The following is a 20,595-nucleotide window of genomic DNA, read 5'->3' as shown; positions in this document are numbered from 1 at the left end:
TTCCATAGAGACAGCCGCTCTCCTAGAGGACTGGAAGCACGCAGAGATCTGCCCGCTCTTGAAGACACGCCTGGCCAACCCTCTGGACCTCAATAATTACCGCTCCATCGCTCTACTGCCTTTCCCAGCCAAGGTCATTGAAAAGGCCATCAATGCTCATCTCCGTAAGCACATCGAGCACAACAACATCCTGGACACCTCCCAATCAGGCTGCAGGAGCAATCACAGCATGAACACCGCCCTCCTTGCCGCCACAAATGACATCCACTCGCTGCCATAAAGCAGCCCTCATCCTACTGGACCTATCGGCCGCATTCAACACGGTGTCACACATCACCCTCTGCATAGGTTCCATACAACCAGCATCTGCTGAAAGGTCCTACAGTGGATACATTCCTTCCTGTCTGGCCGAATTTTGAAAGTCAGACTCCCATCTTACCTGTCAGAACCCAAGGAGATCAGCTGAGGAGTTCCACAGGGCTCCTCCCTGAGCCCCAAACTCTTCAACGTCTACATGGCCAGCTCGCATCATCGTCCTGGACCACAGACTGAACATCGTCTCCTAAGCTGACAATACCCAGCTAAACTTCTCACTGACTAAAAACCCCACTACTGCCAAGAAGAACTTCCACAACGGGATGTAAGCCATTGCCACCTGGATGAAGGACAGCTGCTTTAAGCTCAACTCCGACAAGACAGAAGATTTCATCCTGGGACCATCCATATCAGCCTGGGACAACTCCTTTGGCTATCGAACCTCAGCACCCCAATCCCCAACAAACCATGCACGCAACCTCAGCGTCATCCTGGACTCAACGCTCACCATGACCCACCAAGTCAACTCAGTCGCATCCTCCTGCTTTCACACACTCCAACGTCTATTGAAGATCTACAAATGGATCCCAAAGGACTGCCGCAAAACCGTAACCTATGGTCTGGTTACCAGCAAACTCGATTATGACAACGCCCTCTATGCTGATACTCCCCAGAAGAAGCTCAAGAAATTACAGCACATCCAAAATGCCTCTGCCAGACTCATCCTGGACATTCACATTCCCTGATGCACACATATCTCCAATCACCTAAGAGACCACCACTGGCTCCCTATCGAGAAAAGAATTAACTTTAAGCTCCTCGTCGATGTTTACAAGGCCCTGCATGACCAAGGACCCGCCTACCTCAATCACCGCAAAAACTTCGACTCCCCCACCAGACCTCTCCGCTCTGCTCAACATGCACTAGCCACTGCAACCCACATACGGAAGACCTCGGCTGGTGGGAGATCCTTCGCCTACCTCGCAGCAAAGAGCTGGAACACCCTGCACCTCAGGCAGTCACCATCGCTACCCCAATTCAACTCAGAGAACAGACCCCCTTAGTGCCTTGAGACCCTTACAGGTGAGTAGTTGTGCTTTACAAACTCTGATTGATTGAATGGCATAGAACGTGGGGCGCAGAGCGGAGAGGCATAGACTGGAGGGGGTAGACTGGCGTGGAATGGAGTAAAGTGTTGTAGAGTACAGCGGAGTGGCATAACGTAGCGTGGAGTAAATCGTTGTAAAGTGGAGTGGCATACAGCATCATAGATTGGAGTGTTGACGAGTGGAGTGTCATAGAATAGACTATAGGAGTGTCGTGGAGTGACCTAGAGTGGGGGAACACCGTAATCAATTTTAATCTAGAAATTCCAGCCAGTACAATTGCTTGAGACACTGACAGCCCAACCTTTTTCTTTGGCAATGGGGCCACATACAGTGCCTTCCCCACCAGAATTATTCTTCTCTTTCCTTCCTCTACCTTCTATTACCCCCTCCTCCAACCCCACCCCAAACTGAAGCCACTACATATATTTATCATCTACTCAAAGCATGTGCTAAATGTATGCACTAAACCCCTTAAAATAGAGAATACCATGGAATACCGCACATTATTTCTGTGTTTGCAGTGATTCCACATTCTGAGGGCTTAACTCATAAATGTATTTTACTGGCTGGTTGTTTCCACATGGTTAAGCAAATAACATGTGCAAAGTTTGCAACCCACCAGTACAGTGCAACTCGTTATTGGGGCCTAGGAAGAGATATTTTAATAATGCATGCATTACTAGTTTTCAAGAATGGGAGAGTGGATGCTTTCATTTTCTTGCCCAGATCTGTAACTCCTCTTTAAGTCTGGGATCAACAGAGGAGATGGAGGATTGGGGGGAAGAAGGGATATGTGTTTGGTATAGTGTATGGGTGGTTTTGCTGTTGACGGATGTGGCGATATTAGAGCCTCAAAGATGTCCATCAGATCTTCACAATGTTGCTGGTAAGTGTGGGTGAGTTTTTCAATACAGCCACAGCCATGTTTCGGAAAATGATAAAGATCTCTATGTCAGTTTTGAGCTTTTAATGAGAAGCTGATTAATATGCTTCTCAAATGCCTTCTACTCCAATGAGGAACCAAAACTCTACCAGCTGTGATTGGTCAGACTCTAGAAGAGTTCCTCAAAATGGGGGATTGTTTAGAACCCAATTCCATCGATTAACAGTTAACTGGATACTTCCAGGTTCATCTTTGCCCATCCACCCGTTACTGGGTTGCCATTTTTCATGCTTGTATATTTGTCTCCAATAAGAGTTTTTGACAATGTTTTCACCAATAGGTAGTGGACAGATGAGAGTGTAGGGTACTGAACCTGATTTACAGAGGGCACACCCCTTTTGTTTAGCTTGTTAGGGTGGGATCAGAACGAAAAGGAAACTAATATGCTAGTCACAAAGATCACTGAACAAGTCCTAAGGGATAGGACAGAAAAGATTAACTGTGATTGAACATGGTGAACAAGCATGATGGGCAGTTGCAAAAATTGCTGCAGGTGTGGCATGGAATCTCAAGATACAGAAGGGAATGAGGGATTGGTATGGATACTATGGCCCTCTATAAGAGTTTGGTGGGCGATGGAGGCTGTCCACCAAACTCTTCCCGCCCTCAGACCGCCTGTGCGGCCTGAACCCCACCAGCCCTAACTGGACTTCACCTCAGGACCGGCGGGTGGAAACAGTGTTTCCGTCTGCTGGCCCTGTGGTGAACAGGGTCTTAACATTGCCGCCAGCTCCTTATGGAGCCAGCGCCAATGTGGAGGTGCAGCGGGTGCAGCAGCACCAATCACGCATTCCACTGCTTGTAATTCGGGCAGTGAAATGAGCAATGGGGCTGTGCATGGGGGCCCCTGAGTTCCCCATTTCTCCAGCCTTTCCATGGTGGTGTGAACTGCCATGGAAAGGCTGGTGGATGGGGAACCCTAACCCCAGGGCAGCACTGCAAGCAGCGCTACCCTGATGGATGAGGACCCACCGGGACCGCCAGGCTGCCGGCTTGCGGCATCCTGGTGGTGTTGGTGGTTTGACCATGGCGGCTCCGCCACGGTCATAATGTGGCGGTCCCACTACCAGCCTGTTGGCGATGGGATCGCCACTGCGAGTATGGCAGTCATGCGACCACCAGACTCGTGATGAGGGCCTACATGTTGAAGAACGAGTGCAAAGGAAACAAAAATTAGGGTGCCCTCTATCAATCTAATGTACCTAAAATCCTATTCATTGAGTGAGCACTTCTAATATGTGTTTAGGTCCTACCCAGATAGAGAGTCGTTCTCCTAAATTCGGGGAAGTAATTTCCAGCATTGCTAATACTAGTGCAATATATAGAGGAGACACCTCATGGGAGCGACTGTTAGGTATACAGATTCATCTTTTAGTGTGTTCCGGCCTTCTCTTCATTGGCACTTGTCCTCTCTTCGTGATGGATCCTACCTAACATAATGGTCAGAAACAATGGACTGGGGTTCCAACTATATGTGTCCCTGAGGTGTTTTATGTCTAGGAAGCCTATCTTATAGCCTATGTATCAGCCTAGCATATTGCCTGGTCTTAATTTCTGGAAGTTTGTTCTTGCTGAACTAACTTATTCTGATTTAGAAAACGTGTCTAGGAAACAATATTATACTTCAATATGCTTGTTAGCTAGAACATTTTAAAGTGAACAAACATGTTAGGATCTGTGCTCAAAGCGGGAGCAACATATTTCACTAACAATATCATAGGAAGATTTGTCAGAACCAATGAACCTTAAAATGTCTATATGGTGCCTCCTTGGCATCCTTCAAGTATTGCAGTTTTATCTGCCGGGTTAATGTGTGGGAAATATCCTGCTGGGACCAGCCTGAGGCAATTTAGTCTTACAGGTCTCAGAATGGTTCTGCTGTTATGCTGGAGAGCATCAAGTCGCAATGGTTATGAGGTGCCCCAGCAGCGTATTTGCCACACGTTACACCAGTAGAAGCATTTCCTTACATACTAAGGAGACAGAGAATACTGCATGGTGAGCTAGGAATTCCAGCAGGAAGGACGGTTTTTGGCGACCACGAGCCGAGATCCTCATCAGGTGATGGAGCAGCTCTGCCACAAGGAGCAATCAAGGGTGGGACTCTGTCTTGTGTGACTGGAAAGGTTGATCCTCTCCACGGACAGTCAAGAAACAAATGAAGCTGCAAATAGGCTTACAGAACAAATAAGTCCTGAGACCAATGCATGCTCATCCCCGATGAGCGTCTAATCCTCTGTGCAATTCCAGCGACTCCCTGACTCCCTCATGATGCAGAGAGATGTATTTTTTATCCTTGAGCACAAAGCCAAGCCCAGTCCCTTGAAAGTATACATGCTGGGGCCTGTAAGGGAGACGGTAAGGAACAGCAGTAGGGATACACATGTACTGAATGACAGCTTCCACTCTGTCTTGCTTAGACTGTGCTAATCAAAAGGGGGAGGAGCCAGACAGGCTGTAATGCTCATCAATCCAAGGGGGGCAAGAGTTGGGGCCTGGGTATGTTTTTACCATATGTTTTGCATTCATGCTTTCTCGTATCCACATTAGATGCAAGCCATGATTATCATGTGCTGAAGTATCCCATTCTTACGCAGTTGTAACATGTGACCAGGAATTCACCTTCATATGTCTTTAAGAACCTTCATTGTTATGCTTTCTTATTATTAAACAGCACTTGAAACACATACATTCCTCAAAGCTCCTTCCCTCAAACAGACACACCCCACACTCCCCACAGATCTTTACTTCATAGGAGCAACCCTCTCGCTGCCCTGGTACCAATGCCAGTCAAGAAACACAACCAGCAGCCAAGAGGCTTGCAGAACAAATTTATGCTGAGCCCAATGCAGGCCTGGCCCTAACAGGTGTCTTTTCTACAATGAACTGTCACTGCTGGGCCTGCTTCTTTGTTTTGCTCAGTTTAAAGACTTGACTATATATAAAGAGCAGAAGCTGTAGTGGCCCTCGCGGGACAGCACCTGCAGCCCATGCAGCACTTCTTTAGCACAGGGGGCTTCACAGTAGAGTGCTGTAAGCTACCCATTAAAAGCGCACCCAGTTCTACTCCTCGAATGTGTTTGAAAATAGAAGCAACAGGACATTATTTTTAGGTTCTGCCTACATGTGCGCTTGTACGCTGCTTGCGAAATCTATTGTTAATAACACAACATAAAAGGGTCTTAGAACTAGCTAGCCCCTTACGTACCTGAACTTACCACTAGCTTACTCCAACGTTGCTCTGGTTTACGTACTTCTGATTGGCCAGCACGCTGTCTACTCATCACTTCCTTTCTTGTCTTCTTTGCCGATCTTGCCATTCAGTTGCCTCTGGACAAAGTACTCTTTCCGGTCACTTCCCATTGGACACTGGCCAGTGTACTTCCTCTGGCTACGATGCTGAAGGTACTTAATTTTTCTTTCTGCATGCCTTCTTCTTTTTTCTTTCTGTATGCCGTCTTCTATGGCTTTCTTCGCTGCAGTCTTCTTTCTTCTTCACTCCATGCCATCTTCTGGCTTCTTTCTGTGCTGTCTACTTTCTTCTTTACCGCATGCCATCTTCTTTCTTCGCTGTCTTCTTTCTTCTTTCCTGCATATCGTCTTGTCTTCTTTCTTTGTTGTTTTCATTCTTCTTTACCGCATGCAATCTTCTGTCTTCTTTCTTCTCTGTCTTCTTTCCAGCATGCCATCTTCCGTCTTCTTTCTTCGCTTTCTTCTTTCTTCTTTACCGCACACTGTCTTCTGCCATCTTTCTTCGCTGTCTTCTTTCTTCTTTCTTCTTCGCCACATGCCCTCATGCCAATAGGTTTCCCCTTTGTTTATTGTTTCTATCTAACAGGATTACAAATATCAGAAATTTTTTATATTAATGTTTGTTTTAAATTTGATAAATCATTAACGGTTCATCAAATTTAAAACAAACATTATTATAACATTTTTCCGATATTTTAGAATCCAGTTAGATGGAAAGAAAAAACAAAGGCGAAACCTATTGGCTTTGTCAATGCTTGTTTTTCTATGTTGCGTGTCTCTGCATATGCCTAACTGCTGCTTTTTACGTTTTTGTGGTAAATGGAGGTTTTTGCAGGTTTTCTAAGGAGTGCTAATGTTACCCCATAAGCAGAGAGGTGCTGGAATTTGCATCGGAAAGGCTATCTCTGCCCTTTGACCTGCAGGGCTATTTTATCTTGTGACTGTTTACACAACTGTTTACACGACGAATAGTAGAAAACCAGCAACTACATTTTATTTTGAATTTCCCAACTCTGCACCATGGTGCTAGGACATATTGTACCATCATCTGTTTGCTTTTTTTCCCAGCCTTTGGAATGTTACATTGTGGGGCTCAAAACCCCAGCCTTCAATGGGCTGTTGGCTAAAATGCCAGAGTTGGCCACTTGTTAGCTATGCTTTAAAATGTTACCAAATTCAACTATTCCATTTAAAAATTGCTTGTGTCACGCGTTAATGGAAAAGTAAAATCTGCACACATATTTTGTGAAGGTTCACTCTTTCACTCACACCATGGGTTAAAACAAACATTGGCAATTGGCAATCTGAGTCATTATTTTCTTATGTTTAGTAGAAAGGTTTATACCAAGCTTCACAACACAATAAAGGTAAAAGATGTATAGCAGCAGTGCAACTTTCCATACCACAAGTAATAGTTAAGGACTTGTGGTAGTAGCAGAAGAAACAGAACACAATTCACTCACACATACAGGACAGGTGCAACACAAATAGCTAACATACTACAGAGGGAGTAAGAGAAGTTAAAGAATGTTTGCTACTTTTATAAACATAGGAGAAGTACAAAACTCCTGGAAAAAACAGCCAAACCTCTTATTGATTAACATCGTTCACATACTCTTTTAAGATGATAAACGCTTTCCTACCTAGAGTGGTAGGTACCATTAGTGGGTTCCATACTATTCACTGGGAAGCATTCAAGAGTACTACTGTTCACTGGTTGTAAGTCTCCTTGTTATGGGTTCCCTAGGTTGGGTGCATCTATGTCACTTATGTTGACATTTACATTCTGCCTTTGTTAAACTGTCAAACCTATGTTAAAATTGTGTGTCATGAGCTAAGATGTTATTTACTGGTGTCTTCTTGCCACAAGATTAAAAAACGGTATGGCCGAGGAACGGACCTCATTTCCATTTTCCATCAATGTTTTGGTACTCAAATAGTGCCCCTGTGGGGTCACGCATCTCCCCTAGGAAATATGTATATCACATCAAATATTGTGAAACAATCCCTTCTCGGTAGGGCATGTCAGACAGGGCGTGGGTAGGGGTTGTTTGGGCTAATTTCCTCCAGACCCATTCTTTGAAGTGCACTTGAAAGATCCTATTGGTAAGGCTGCCAGCATGTGCAGCATATTTCACATGGCGAGTCACTGTAATCGTAGCCTGCTGTATGAAACAAGCAATTCCAACCCTGCCAAGCCATACTCCCAGCTTATTGGTTGTGGGAAGTGGGAGCGCATAGGCTTTGGGTCACAAACCACGCCCCCAAAAATCAAAGCATCCTTCTGCTTCACTACCAGCAGCATGTGGGGGCTGAGGAGAAAAGTTCTTAGCTCATCCTGGATCTAGTACCCTACTGCAAGTGGCACTGACTGCACTTGTATTTTGACAGTTGACGTAACAACTTTTACCTAAAAACTTTATTTTGAATTGTTTCACTTAAGCCCCTTAGATTATATCACTGCACTGAGTGGCCTTTATTAGAATTAGTGAACAACAACTCTGCTACTGTGAGTTTTATTAATAACTGAAGGGACAAGTCAGTTGCCTTGTTTCTCATATATAAGATGTATTTATTTAGATGGAGTAACACTACACACAAAAGAGATTGCCGTACAGTGCGTAGCCTGTACTGAATTATTTGAAGGTTGTCTCAGGTGCGATGATCATGGAAATGGGAAGAAAAGTAATTGCCTAGGGTCAAACTGTTTGGCCAACCGTGGAAGCCAGGACAGAAACCAGGTTTCCTGAACAGATTGTGCACTTCCGATCCTGAATGGGTGTCACATCCTTTCCCCCGTCTGCCCTGATGACACTTTTACTAGTGACCCAAGAGGCAAGGCAGTTGTCTTGTGCCACCTATACAAGTCCTTTATTATTGCAATAGATGAAGCAGCATTATTGTCAATTAAACAACATGTGAGACATTTCTGTACAGTGCACACACTGAACTGAACTGTTTCAAGCTTTTATCAAATGTGGGAAAAGGAGGCAGAGGGCAGAAAATGAATTATCCAAGATCACATTGTTTGGTCAAGCTTGGAAGCTGTGAATTGAACCAGGTTCTCTTGGTTAGCCTCCCCCCCCCCCAAATAGTTTTTGCTCTTGGACCAACCAAAGCTTTTAACTTGCTTGGGCACGTTATGCAAGTGCACTGAAAATATTCTTTGTGTTTTTACAAGATGGGGTAGCAGCATTGGAGACAGCTAGCACCGTGTCAGCACAAGCCTTTTCCATCCCTGGATATGTACAAACCAGGCAACAGCACTGCAAGCTTTACTTCCTCACAGAATCGGGGCACTATTGCAATAGCAAATCCAGTGTCCCTTCCTCAAAGAAGGCAATATATGCATTTTTAAATTTCTGGCAGAGCAGATCCGGCAGGGCAGACTAGTACGAGTTTTCCTTGCTTACACACTATGTATAGATAAGGGATCAGTGACATGTAGGTTATAGACAAGTCCCTGGAGTGGGTTCTTAAGTCACTGATATTGATGGTTAGGCGGATGAGTTAGTTAACATGCGAGTTATGGCTCCATTCTTGCTTAAGTGATATTTCAAGTCAGCATCCTGAAAATCCTGCCGTTTGTGTTCATTCTTTGGTGTTCCATGCATTGAGAAGTAGCAATTACCTGGTGGGCCTTTGTTATTTAGAGCAGCTTTTCCACAGCGTAACTAACTATGCTGCAGGCAGGCAGACAGGTGTCAACATCTAAAAAACGACTTAGAGTGCAGGCGCACCAGGATCTGTGCCATCCCAGGCTTGGTGCTGCACCAGTTCAAAGTGTTGAGGGCCGCCAGCGAGCAGACCCCATACAGCCTGCCATGCTCATTCACCCAATGGAGACAGGGGGTGAGGACTTGGGGATGCTTTTACCCTACTGAGGAAATGGACCTTAATTGCCTTAGCATAGGTAAAAATGATATCCCCTTCATATATACATACCAAGCTTGTGGAAGGAGGGTGAAACCTCAGCCCTTCCTCCATCCACAGAGCGCAGGATGCAACTGAGCAAGAAGCCGAGTTGATGGTCTGAGATCAGTTCAGGTCACAGATTTACTTACCTAGTCAGTGTTGGCAGCGAAAGGATGATGGGCCTGAGCCCCACGTACCATAATGGAGTAGACATGCCAGTGCCCAGGAATGGCATCTACAAGTACTCCAGAACAGAGATTTAGTTTCCAATAGGGTATCTTTCGACAAGTATCTAGTACAGAATTGTGGTTAAGCAGGACAAATATGCTTTGGACAACAACAATATACCGAAACATACATTTCCTTTATTTGAAAGGAGCAGCCGACCGCAGTTATTTGTTTTCTGCACTGCGTTTCACCTTCTGCCTGGCCTGTGAATAGGATTCTCAACTGTGCTTGGGGCGCACGGTCTCTGAGGATCTGGGCCAGCATTTGAGCACAACGTGAGACTTTGTTGCTTTCCCTTTTCCCTCTAAGTCCAATGCACATTTAACTTTTGGGCTAACATACCTATACTCTGTACAGGATTGGTGTTCCCGTCTTAGGAAGGTGCAATGATCCTCCAGGTCAAGGGGTACACTACGTATGGTATATAAAACTCTTTTTTGAAACACAGAATACCTGATAATACCATTGGGATCGATCAAAGAGATATATTCTTGGACTCCTTGCTATGGTTGTATTGTCTTTGAATCTATTATGTATTTGTATGCACATCTCTACTTGTTGGTAGCAGGGTAGACAGCCATTTAGCACTTTAGGTGGACCTCAGAATTAAGAGGCTACCACCTTAGCATATTGGGACACTTAAGGGAAGTGTTAAGGGCATTTTGTTCATTTGCCATTGCTACCACTTCACTGTTTATAGATTCAGGTCTGTGTTGCATTACAGAGTAGCAGTGCTATTTCGTTGCTCGCACTGAACCAATCTGATCTGTTTATTTTTATCCTCTATGAATTCATTCTTTTTTGCACCTCGCTGTCAGAGTTTTTTTTTTAATCTATATTCAGTAATTTTTATTTGAGTACTGGAATTTTTTCAATCTGCGCTTTGATAACTGCATTGAGACTGGTTAAGAAATAGATCGGGATCCAGGGCACTTCTTTAGGTGCAGCGAATCGTATCTGGGATCTCTAACAAACATTCCAGCGCACCCTTCCAGAACACTGGCATCTGGCAGATTGTGGTGCATAAAGGAGTTCAAGTCCTGTCATGGAAATGGGCCAAGTGGAAGATCGCAGCGGTGAACTCGATGATTCAAGTCCAAGCATTGTTTAACTACAAGACTGCTCTTCGCTCATCTTTGGCAATCCTACACAGGGCTCCTTAACCTACTGATGTCCGGCTTAGCTGGGCAGACATTTGATGGAGTTTCTGGTGCATTTCACTTTTAAACCTCACATCCATGCTACTGACCACGCAAAGCTGGGTTTCTTTATCAGTTACACTACTGGATGTGCCTCGCATGGGCAGCACCGGCTCAAGTTATCCCTCGTTCGGGTAGTTTTCTAATCGCTCTCGAAGCCTTCGAGTGCATTTTTGACAAACTAGAACAGCTGTTCTCAGCTCGAGATGAAATGCTAGACATACGGAACGATGCATCTGCAATCCTAAATTACTAAAGTAAAGTATTGAGCTCGAGGGACCAAATGGACTGACTTTACCATTTTTTCAATTTTTCGAAAAGGCTTGAAAGAGGCGTTCAAAGATGAGTTGGCTAGCAGTTCTCACCCAGCCTCATTGGACCTAGTCTCCCTGACATCTCAGATCGACACTCGACTTCGAGAAAGGAAGAGTGAAGGAAGAAGTAATTCTTCAGATGGTATAGTGGAGTCTAGATACTTCTTTTGTTTAAAAGCGCCTCAAAGGTTAGACATGGAACATTCCGAGGAAGACCCAGTGCAGAAGATGAAAAGGCCTACCTTGTTAGGTGGACAAAAGGACATAACTTTCCCCGGTTTATTCGCACGTGTGTTCCAATCATGCTTTTCATATGCCAGCGGGCTGAGAGCAGTTAACCATGTTTAGTTCACTCTGTTGTTTTTGGCTGCTCTGCCTGAGGGCTCCAGGACTACGCTCTCTTTTTTTCTAGACCGTGTTTGAAGTTATTATACCAAGAGTGAATAGTAACCTATTGTTCAATCATGGTATAATTAAAAACAACTGCCGCTCAGAAGTGCCTGAGGCAGCCTTTTGTAGCACTATACGATGGCTGGCACAGTCCCAGGAAGGCGCCTGCGCCATCCATCAGAGAGATTACCCAGAGCTGGTGGCATCTTCAGCCCTGGCCCCGGTGCCCTGGCACTCTTCGGTGCCCCCCATCTGTGAGGTCTAGAGCGTCGCCGACAAAGGTGGCCACGGGCACTGGCGGCGTTAGCCCTGAAATGCCAGGGCCTACACGCCAGTCAGTGAATTACTCCCCCCTTTCCCGACTCGTCACAGAGTTAGGGAAGGGTAGGGTGAGAGAGCAGCCAGCAGGGACTGAAACCTCCAGGGTTCAGTTTCATCATGCCTCGGAGCTGCAAGCAGAAAGGAGCATGGGTCCAAACGGGGCCTGTGCAAGCAGCGAGGTAAGTAACAAAGCTTTTAAATGCTGTGTGTGTAGGTGTGAGTGTGTGTGTCTGTGAAGGAGTGTATGTGTGAGCATGTCTGTGTGTGTAGGTGTGAGTGTGTGTGTCTGTGAAGGAGTGTATGTGTGAGCATGTCTGTGTGTGTAGGTGTGAGTGTGTGTGTCTGTTAAAGAGTGTATGTGTGGGCATGTCTGTGTGTGTGTAAGTGAGATACTGTTAGTTTAGGAGTGATTTAGAATGAGTGATAATACGTGATGGGAAGAGTGAATATGACTGAGAATGAATGAGGGGGGGCATGAGAGTGAGAGTAACTGAGTGTTACTATGTGTGAGACTGAGTGAGTCACGGTCTGAGTACGTTTTAGTGAGTTAGTAAATGGGCAAAATAGAATGAACCAGAGTGAGACTGACTGACTCAGAATAAGTGAGACTGAGTGAAAATGAGTGACACCGAGTGAGACTAGGTGAGCCTGTTTGTGAGAGAGTCTTAATGAGAATTCATGAACGGGTGATACTGAGTGAGTCAGAGTGATACTGAGTGAATCAGAATAAGTGGAACTGGGTGAATCAGTAAGAATGAGGGAGTAAGAGTGAAACTGAGTGAGAATGACTGAGACCAACTGAGTGAGACTGAGTGCTCCAGAGTGAGATTGAGTCCATCAGAATGAGTTTGACTGAGCGAATAAGGAGAACAAGTGAGTCAGATGGAGACTGAGTGAGAATGAGTGGGAATGAGTCTGAGTGAGACTAAGTGAGAATGAGTAAGTCACTGTGACACTGAGTGAGTCTCAATGAGTGAGACTGAATGAATTAGAGCGAGGGTAGGTGAATCAGAATAAATGGACCTGACAGAATAAGTGATAATGAGTGAGACTGAGTGGGTCAGAGTGGAAATGAGTGAGACTATGTGAGTCACTGAGACTCAGTGAGTCAAAGTAAGTAAAAGTGTGTGCAAGTGCGAATGAGAGTAAGTGACTGAGACTTAGTGAGAATGAGTGAGAGAATAAGACTGAGTGCAAGCGAGTGTGAGTGAACCCCGAAACCTGTTGAGTAGAAGTAAGGCTCGCTCACTGAAATTTGAGCTAAGGATTACACCCCACCACTTTTAAAGGTCACCAGCCACCACTGGTCTACAGGCCACATTGTGGAAAAATAATGAAGCAGGCTTGAGAACCATGATCATTTTCATGGAGGCTACCATTATGAGGTTTGCAAACTACCAAATGCAGTTTACAAAACTCATTCAATATATAAAAAAAACAAAATAGTGGGCAGTATGAGGGCAAGGTGCACGATCCTCAGCCCCATTGAAGGTGAACCCACATGACAGAAGGTCAAAAGTGGATGACACTTGGTTAATTTTCCTTAAGTGAGTATCTCAGTTTTCAATAACATCAGCTTAAGGTGGTTATTGCTATTCAAGTGTCGATTGATCGACTAATCGGAGGAGTTGTCCAATGACAGAGGACACAGGATCTGCAGGGTTTTCCACCGTTAGGATCATGTGTGTGCCATCACATAGGTGATGGCTGCAGGGGCAGAACTAATCTCATCCACTGTTGATCACTTGAGCCTCATTCAAGTCCCTCTTTTTTGCGTGCTCCATGCCACCCTAGACAGAGGCCCTCTTTATGCAAATCAGTACTGACCATGGCCCCCAGACTGGTTGTAGCATGTGAGGTCAAAGGATGCAATGACATCTGCGAGACGGCTGAGGTACAGTTTAAGGATAAATTGGATGCAGGTGGATCCTCGTGAGGCTCCCCAGGTGGGTCAGGCGCTATGTTAAAAGTAGGAAGCAGCTGATGCATAATCTCCCTGAAAGGCACTAGGCAGTTCTGTGCAAAACAGTACTATGTGTTTCAGGGTTGTCAAGTCTGCATCAGAGCGTTACAGTATCAAAGAGGGAGGAGAGGTCTAGCAGCAGAACAGCGATGACTCAAGTTAAGTCAACAGTAGCTTTAATGTCATTCTGGGTTGCAATACAGTTAGGTTCAAAGCCAGGGCAGAATCCAGTTTTGTGATCAGAAAGTTATGATCACCGTGGGTCCTATAATACACCCACATGCAAAATATAGCACAAAGTACCAAAGATTGGGGGCACATTAGGGTGAAGGTGGTACGCACCACTGTTTAGTTTTTAAGACATAATCATAACTTCCCTTTGAATTCATCTTTTGCGGTGTCTATAGATACATTTATATAGGTAGGCCACCTTTTGCAGCTTATATATTTAGCATTCTTATATAGGAACTAAATGTTCGGAAAAATAAGGAGGCACCTATGATTCATAAAGCCAAGTGTGGTGCAGGTCTACAAGTGGGGCAAGTCCGGCCTGGTCTCAGGCGCCGCAATTATCAAAAATTGACTTTAAAGCAGGTGCCGATAGGGCCCTATAGTCATGTTCTTATCAGGGAAAACACTTATTGACAATAACTGGAAAATCTTTTAAAGTAATTAATGTCAAAGATGCAGCCCTTTTTTACATTTCACACGTTTTACTTGTTTATCTTGCATTCCTTAACAACATTTGCTTTTCGAGATGTGTTTCTATCTTTGTTTCATGCAGCTTAGGACTCTTGTATAGTGCATACTGTGAACTGAGTCACCTTTAGATGTCGGGTATGAGCTGAGGTTTTTGCAGGGTGTTCAAGATTACTCATGATGGAGATGAGGCGGAAGGCAGTGCGAGTTTTCATAGTGCCTGGTAGTGGGTCAAAAACGAGTTAAAACTATTTGCTCATCCAATCTAATGTTTTGCCTCTCAGGAGAGCACACAGAGCAATGGTCACATATGCAGCCGGTTGTATGATGGAACAACGCATGCACTTACAACGCATGCCTCTACTGCGCGGTAAGTACAATTCATGGTCATTACCACACATGCACTTACCACGAAACGTTTTTACAATGCATTTGCTTTTACCACAACTGTCTTTACCACGAAAATTTCATAGTAACGGCATAGTTGGTAAAGGAATATGCATGGTAAAAACTAGAGGTATGTATAACATACATTATATATATATACATATATATATATACACGTACACACACAAACACACATTTCCACTCAAAACCCCTTCCTACCCTAAACCCTAAAAATGTCCTTACCTCCCCAAGACCCATTCCCACCTGACATAACTTTTCCCAATGAACCAATCAGGCCTATAGCCTGTATCATTGGCTTGTCACCATAACCAACTCCAGCTTACTACATAGAGTATATGCTTTCCCACAAGGCTTCATGCATCCAGTCATAATATTATAATTATATACAAAATTACAAAAGCAATACAAAACCCCTTTTAACAGGGACAGATAATGTAAATCTTCTTCCCATGCATAGATTGCCAGAAGAAGTATCGGACGCCAATAGCAAATATCTAATACAGGCTTTAGCACAGTACAGTCACAATACACCCTGAGTTAACCACGAGAAGAAAACCATATGGATTAATGACAACATCAAAAGAATGAAAACATACCTTGCAACACTACAATCCAAGTGGGGGAAATTATGGGACGAAAAAGATAAACTATAGCTACACCACTATTATAGAGTTGACTAAACAGCCATAAAAAAAACACAAAAAGACAACACTATTCCACAAGCACAACTGAGGAAAACGGACCACCTAAGAAATTCTCCCAATGATTCTAGCAGAATTCCACAAACCACAGTGCTAAAATGCAGAAAGCTAACGATTGCAAGCCTTCTAACAAAATTGCCATGGAACTGATCAGAAAGACTGACAAGTAAGAACCTTACCTTAAGAAGGAATACAAAGAAGTAAAGGGTGAATGCTTGAATCAATCTCAGCCAGTGGTAATTACTAGGCCTGGATGAAGTTTAAATTACGCCTGCGAAATCTGTGAAATTACAGGAATGTCATTCTACACCTATGTGAAATTTCTGAAGTTATGCCATTACACCACTTCACGTAAGCAAACACCATTCATGGTAAAAATGTATTAGGTATGCGCCATTCATGGTGAAAAAGTTCCGAAACGGTACAGGGATAAGAAAACGCAAGTGGCTGTTGTTTGCAGTGGCTTTGTTTTCTTTTTAGCATAACTGTTCAGAGAAAAATGTGCCCTCAGATCAAAAATTGACGAGAGAATGCATTTCACGCTGAAATACAATGCTAAATGATGGATTTTCATTTCACATAATTAAGTGTAATTTCATGTAATTTTGTTGAAATTTCACATAATTACGCAACCCTAGAAATTACTGGGTGGCAACATCCCAGTCCATCTTTTTTGCCCACCAGGCCACATCAGACAGAAGGAGCTATATGCAAATCAGCTTTGGTCTTGCTCCAACAGGATTAGGCCAGCCCAAATTACCAGGCCAGTTCCCTTCCGAACTGGAACAAGCAACCCTGGACCATTTTCGGACTATTTGGGTCTCGTCAATATAGTGTAACTTGGTTCCTACTGCAAAGTGAGCCTGGGACCCAAGTAAGGGAATAAGGAGATAAAAGATAGCTCTCCCCCTACAGACGACTCAAGCATCTCTAAGAAGAATAACACCAACTTATATGTTAAATATGCTCTCAGAAAAATAATTTCACAACATTATCATTGCAAGCAGACCATCGGGATCATCTTCTGACCCAGCACTTTCCAAAACATTTAACGTTTCCTCTGCACAACCTGTGCAGTTGAAGCAGCTAGAAGCTTACTCACAAAGTCGCTAGAACTAGGTTGTTTCGACCCGAGTTGAAAACCTTCTACCTTAGGTCACTCCTCAAGGAGAAGAAACTCAACTCCTCTAACTCAGTAAATTGCATACCAAAATAAAATGGCCTGGTCCTATTTGGAAGTGCAGATTTTAGTCAAATGATTTGATATCAGACCAACAATCTTGATTCAGGCCATATAGAGGCACAGAGGCCATATTGCTCATATGACTCAAGGAACTCAATGTCCCTTCAACTACATCAGGAAAGGTAGGAAACCTATGGGCAACCATGAATTTGGCCCTATCTTTTACATCACATGCCAACAGGGTCACAAAGTGCATCGTCAATACAATGAAAACACTACAACACATTTTCTTGTACCTTGAGGACCAACCATCATGATCACCAAGCTCAACTATGCAAACAACTTATACCATGGTGTAGCGGTGTTCATCAGAAGTGTCATACCCAAAATACAACCAAACTAAAATACTGCTGCAAAACGCCTTCTCTGCCTTCACCCCAGAGAACACATATGTAAGGCTTGCAAGCCCTGTACTGGCCACCTGGTGCTAGACAAGCAATGTTCACAGCACTGTGCATTTTCCACCAAGCCTCAAAAGGAAAAGCACCACTATACCTACAAGTTAAATTCAAGCAATCAACTAAAATAGGACACTGTGCTTTGGCTTTCACAATGTATAATCATGCCACCTTCTATATGACCTTGTAAGATAGCATCTCTTTCTCGGTACAAGCTGCCAAGCTGTTTAACTCACTGCCAGTTATGATTCAAAGTATCTAGGACCGTTGACAGTGCCAAAAAGAGATGTCATGGCTGTTCCCAAGGTAACTACACCACCCCATAATAGTGAGATGGAACCTGGAACAATAATCACTCCTTAAACTACATTTTACAGCTCACAGATATGAAACCGCCAATCAGCATATCCTTCTCATGTTGATAAACACTCTAATAACTTTCTATCTCCATGTAAGTTAGGAGTCGCAGAACTGTGTCTAGCCTAAGTATTATATAGTAATGTAAATACATACATAACCTGCCTGGCTCTCACTCACAATATAACACTCAGAGTTCATGCAGCCCAATGTTATTCAAAGAAGCTGCTTAAAAATGTCCTTATACTTCTTGGCCCTCTTACACTCACATAAGGCAGAACCTAGACGGGTCATATTTTCTACCAATATTGCACCAATCAACAGTCACAAACCACCGATCATCAACTCAACAGGCATGGAAAAACTGAAATAATCTGCCACATATGTCACTTGGCATCAGAGGTCTCTAATTTAGGCCACCCCTGGAGGTCCTAGCTAACTACATTCCAATATGGATGCTTAGCTTCCCACAGTGACCATCATATAAGGAAAGACTGTGATTAAGTTCATCCCAGCAGATCTCCTGACCACTTCTTCCTCTAAACCATGCTTGCTTAAGCTCATACACATAAACAAAAGTCTCAGAATGGACAACCCTGGAATCAGCACAATGGACCCAGATCTTAAAAAATGCCATAAAGGGGCCTGAAGAGCTGATCTAAACTGCCAGCTGCTGAAAGGCATAAGTTATTCCTATTTTTCGAACTTATTCATCCATCACACTGCTAAGCGCTATATTCCATAACACAGTATCCGCACCTTAGTTGTCATTACACCTGACATGAGTACACTTCCCACATCAAAACACAGACAAAAGACTTCCAACCACACAGGTACACAGTGTAATGTGCTGCCCATGCGGACAAGCGCTTCAGCGTCCCTTATAGGGGTAATAGGAGCTTTGGCACGCTCAGGAGCTGGGAAATGGCCATTGTGTGGCTAATACGACTCTCCATGGCAAATTTCCACGACGAGGTTCACTGCAAAGGGCCATGATCTGCAGATTCAAACGACAAGTAACCATGAAAATGAGGGGACACTTCGCTGACAAAGTGATGGCAACGAACTTGACAGGGCACACTAGAAGAGAAAAATACTACGGTTTCTGACAACAAACACACAGGGAACGCCAAACAGACTGAATCACTCCTAGCTCCACTGGCTTTTAAGACAGGACATGTTTTACATGTTTGACAAGTGACTAGGTGAGATCTGCTCTGTCTCTACTCTGATATCTTTCCAAAGACAGCTGCGCATTTGATTTCACCCCCCTGCTTTACCTTCTTTACATCAGATGTGTGTCACTGTCCCCGCAACCTTACTTGAATTTTATCGTCACGATTCCCGGGGGAAACTTCATTCATCTTTGTCTGTCTGTTACCCTCTTCTAGATTTACCGGCCTCTCGGTTGACAGTCTGATAGGTCACTGACTACCCCAACCCTAGCAGTCAAGCAGAAGCACTAGTTTGCATTTCATTTTCTCGATCCACTCCCACAGGCCACTGCATGAATGTGATCGATGACAGCGGATTCCAGCCCAAGGCTGGAAGGAGAGCTTTCTTACGACCCTCTTGCCACAAGCGACAAGCCACTTTGCCTACCAACATCCACTGAACCACGCAAGACAATAATTTTTGTCAAAGAACAGTATAATCTTCGCCATCTTGGCCCTAAGTTCCTCACCAGGATGAAGGCGCTGGCCACCAGCAGCTGGCACTTGGCGACTCGCACCCACTGCTTCTCTGCCATGACCTCGCTGCCGCGCTCTGTGACAGTGACTGACACTCCCTCCTGCAGAGCGTCCCGGCAGATAGAAGAGGCCCACCCTGGCGCTGTGGTTAGCAGTGCATTATGGGCCACAGAACGATACCCGGGGGGTGGAGGCGTTGGGTGTTCGCCTTCCTGCTCGATAAATGGGGAAGTGTTGGTGAAAGGAGAATGTTCGGCGGGGGTTTCAGAATCGTAAGTAGACCACAGAGCTACACCATATGCGGGTTCTCAGCAGAGCTATCTACACGCACAGAACTTACACGTGCTTTCTTCAGGCAGCAGAGCTATCCATCACGCTGAGCATTTGGAGGATTGTACTTCTGTTAATAGAGCTTTCTTTTATTATAGAAATCTTACAGGCTCATATACCAGACAGCAGAGCTATCTCTCATCATAGATAGCTTTTCCAGGTGCATGGTTTGGACAGCTGCGTTATCGCTCAGGGTGCGCAATGATCTAGGACAGAGGTTCTTAACCTGGATCCATAGACCCCTGGAAGTTCACAACATCTATACAGGGGTTCCTTTTTTAAAAGTGAAATACTGTTAGGAGATTAATAAAATATAAATGTTATATTTATTGATCTTTATACAGAAAAACTGAAAATGTAACGACATTTTTTAAGCATGCATGTGAAGAAATTTGAAATGGGCTACTAAAAATTAAATTGGTTTACTTAACTTGATTCATGGGAGCAGTGCAAGTGCAACAAGTGGGAACTAATAAACAAGTTACTTACCTTCGGTAACGTCTTATCTGGCAGAGACTCTATCTAGCCGCAGATTCCTTACCTTTGAATAGCCCCAGGTGTCAGACTGGATCCAGAAGATTTTCAAGCAGTACCCCTGTGTGCAGGTAGGTGACGCTGTTCGGTTTGCAGCGTCGTCGTCCGCACCAGAAGTGATGTGCACAGTACCTATATAGGTGCCACTTTCGCACGCTGATATCAGTTACTTTTTTGACTTTTTACACCAGCAGCACAGAGTCAAAATGTGTACTGACCACTGGTGTGGAAAAAACTAAGGCCCTGAAAAGGTTGTCCCTTACATCTTAATCGGTTCGCAGAGCA

The 20,595-nt window shown here is 44.3% G+C and overlaps 1 protein-coding gene and 1 long non-coding RNA gene across 2 annotated transcripts in view; one reads left to right on the top strand and one right to left on the bottom strand.

The window, feature by feature from the left end:
• Positions 1-19,617, bottom strand: part of TSPAN32 (tetraspanin 32) — a 357,928-nt gene extending 338,311 nt beyond the window's left edge. Inside the window, exon 1 of the mRNA XM_069221278.1 lies at positions 19,440-19,617. Within this exon, the coding sequence (XP_069077379.1) occupies positions 19,440-19,505 (66 nt within the window). The 5' untranslated portion in view covers positions 19,506-19,617. The remainder of the gene's footprint in view (positions 1-19,439) is intronic.
• Positions 19,618-19,643: 26 nt separating this feature from the next.
• LOC138283244 (uncharacterized) overlaps positions 19,644-20,595 on the top strand; it is a 58,600-nt gene continuing 57,648 nt past the window's right edge. Inside the window, exon 1 of the long non-coding RNA XR_011201148.1 lies at positions 19,644-19,718. This is a non-coding gene — a long non-coding RNA (uncharacterized lncRNA). The remainder of the gene's footprint in view (positions 19,719-20,595) is intronic.

The sequence above is a fragment of the Pleurodeles waltl genome, chromosome 3_1 (assembly GCF_031143425.1).
Source record: "Pleurodeles waltl isolate 20211129_DDA chromosome 3_1, aPleWal1.hap1.20221129, whole genome shotgun sequence".
Classification (NCBI taxonomy): domain Eukaryota; kingdom Metazoa; phylum Chordata; class Amphibia; order Caudata; family Salamandridae; genus Pleurodeles; species Pleurodeles waltl.
This window is presented reverse-complemented; position numbering and strand designations above follow the sequence as displayed.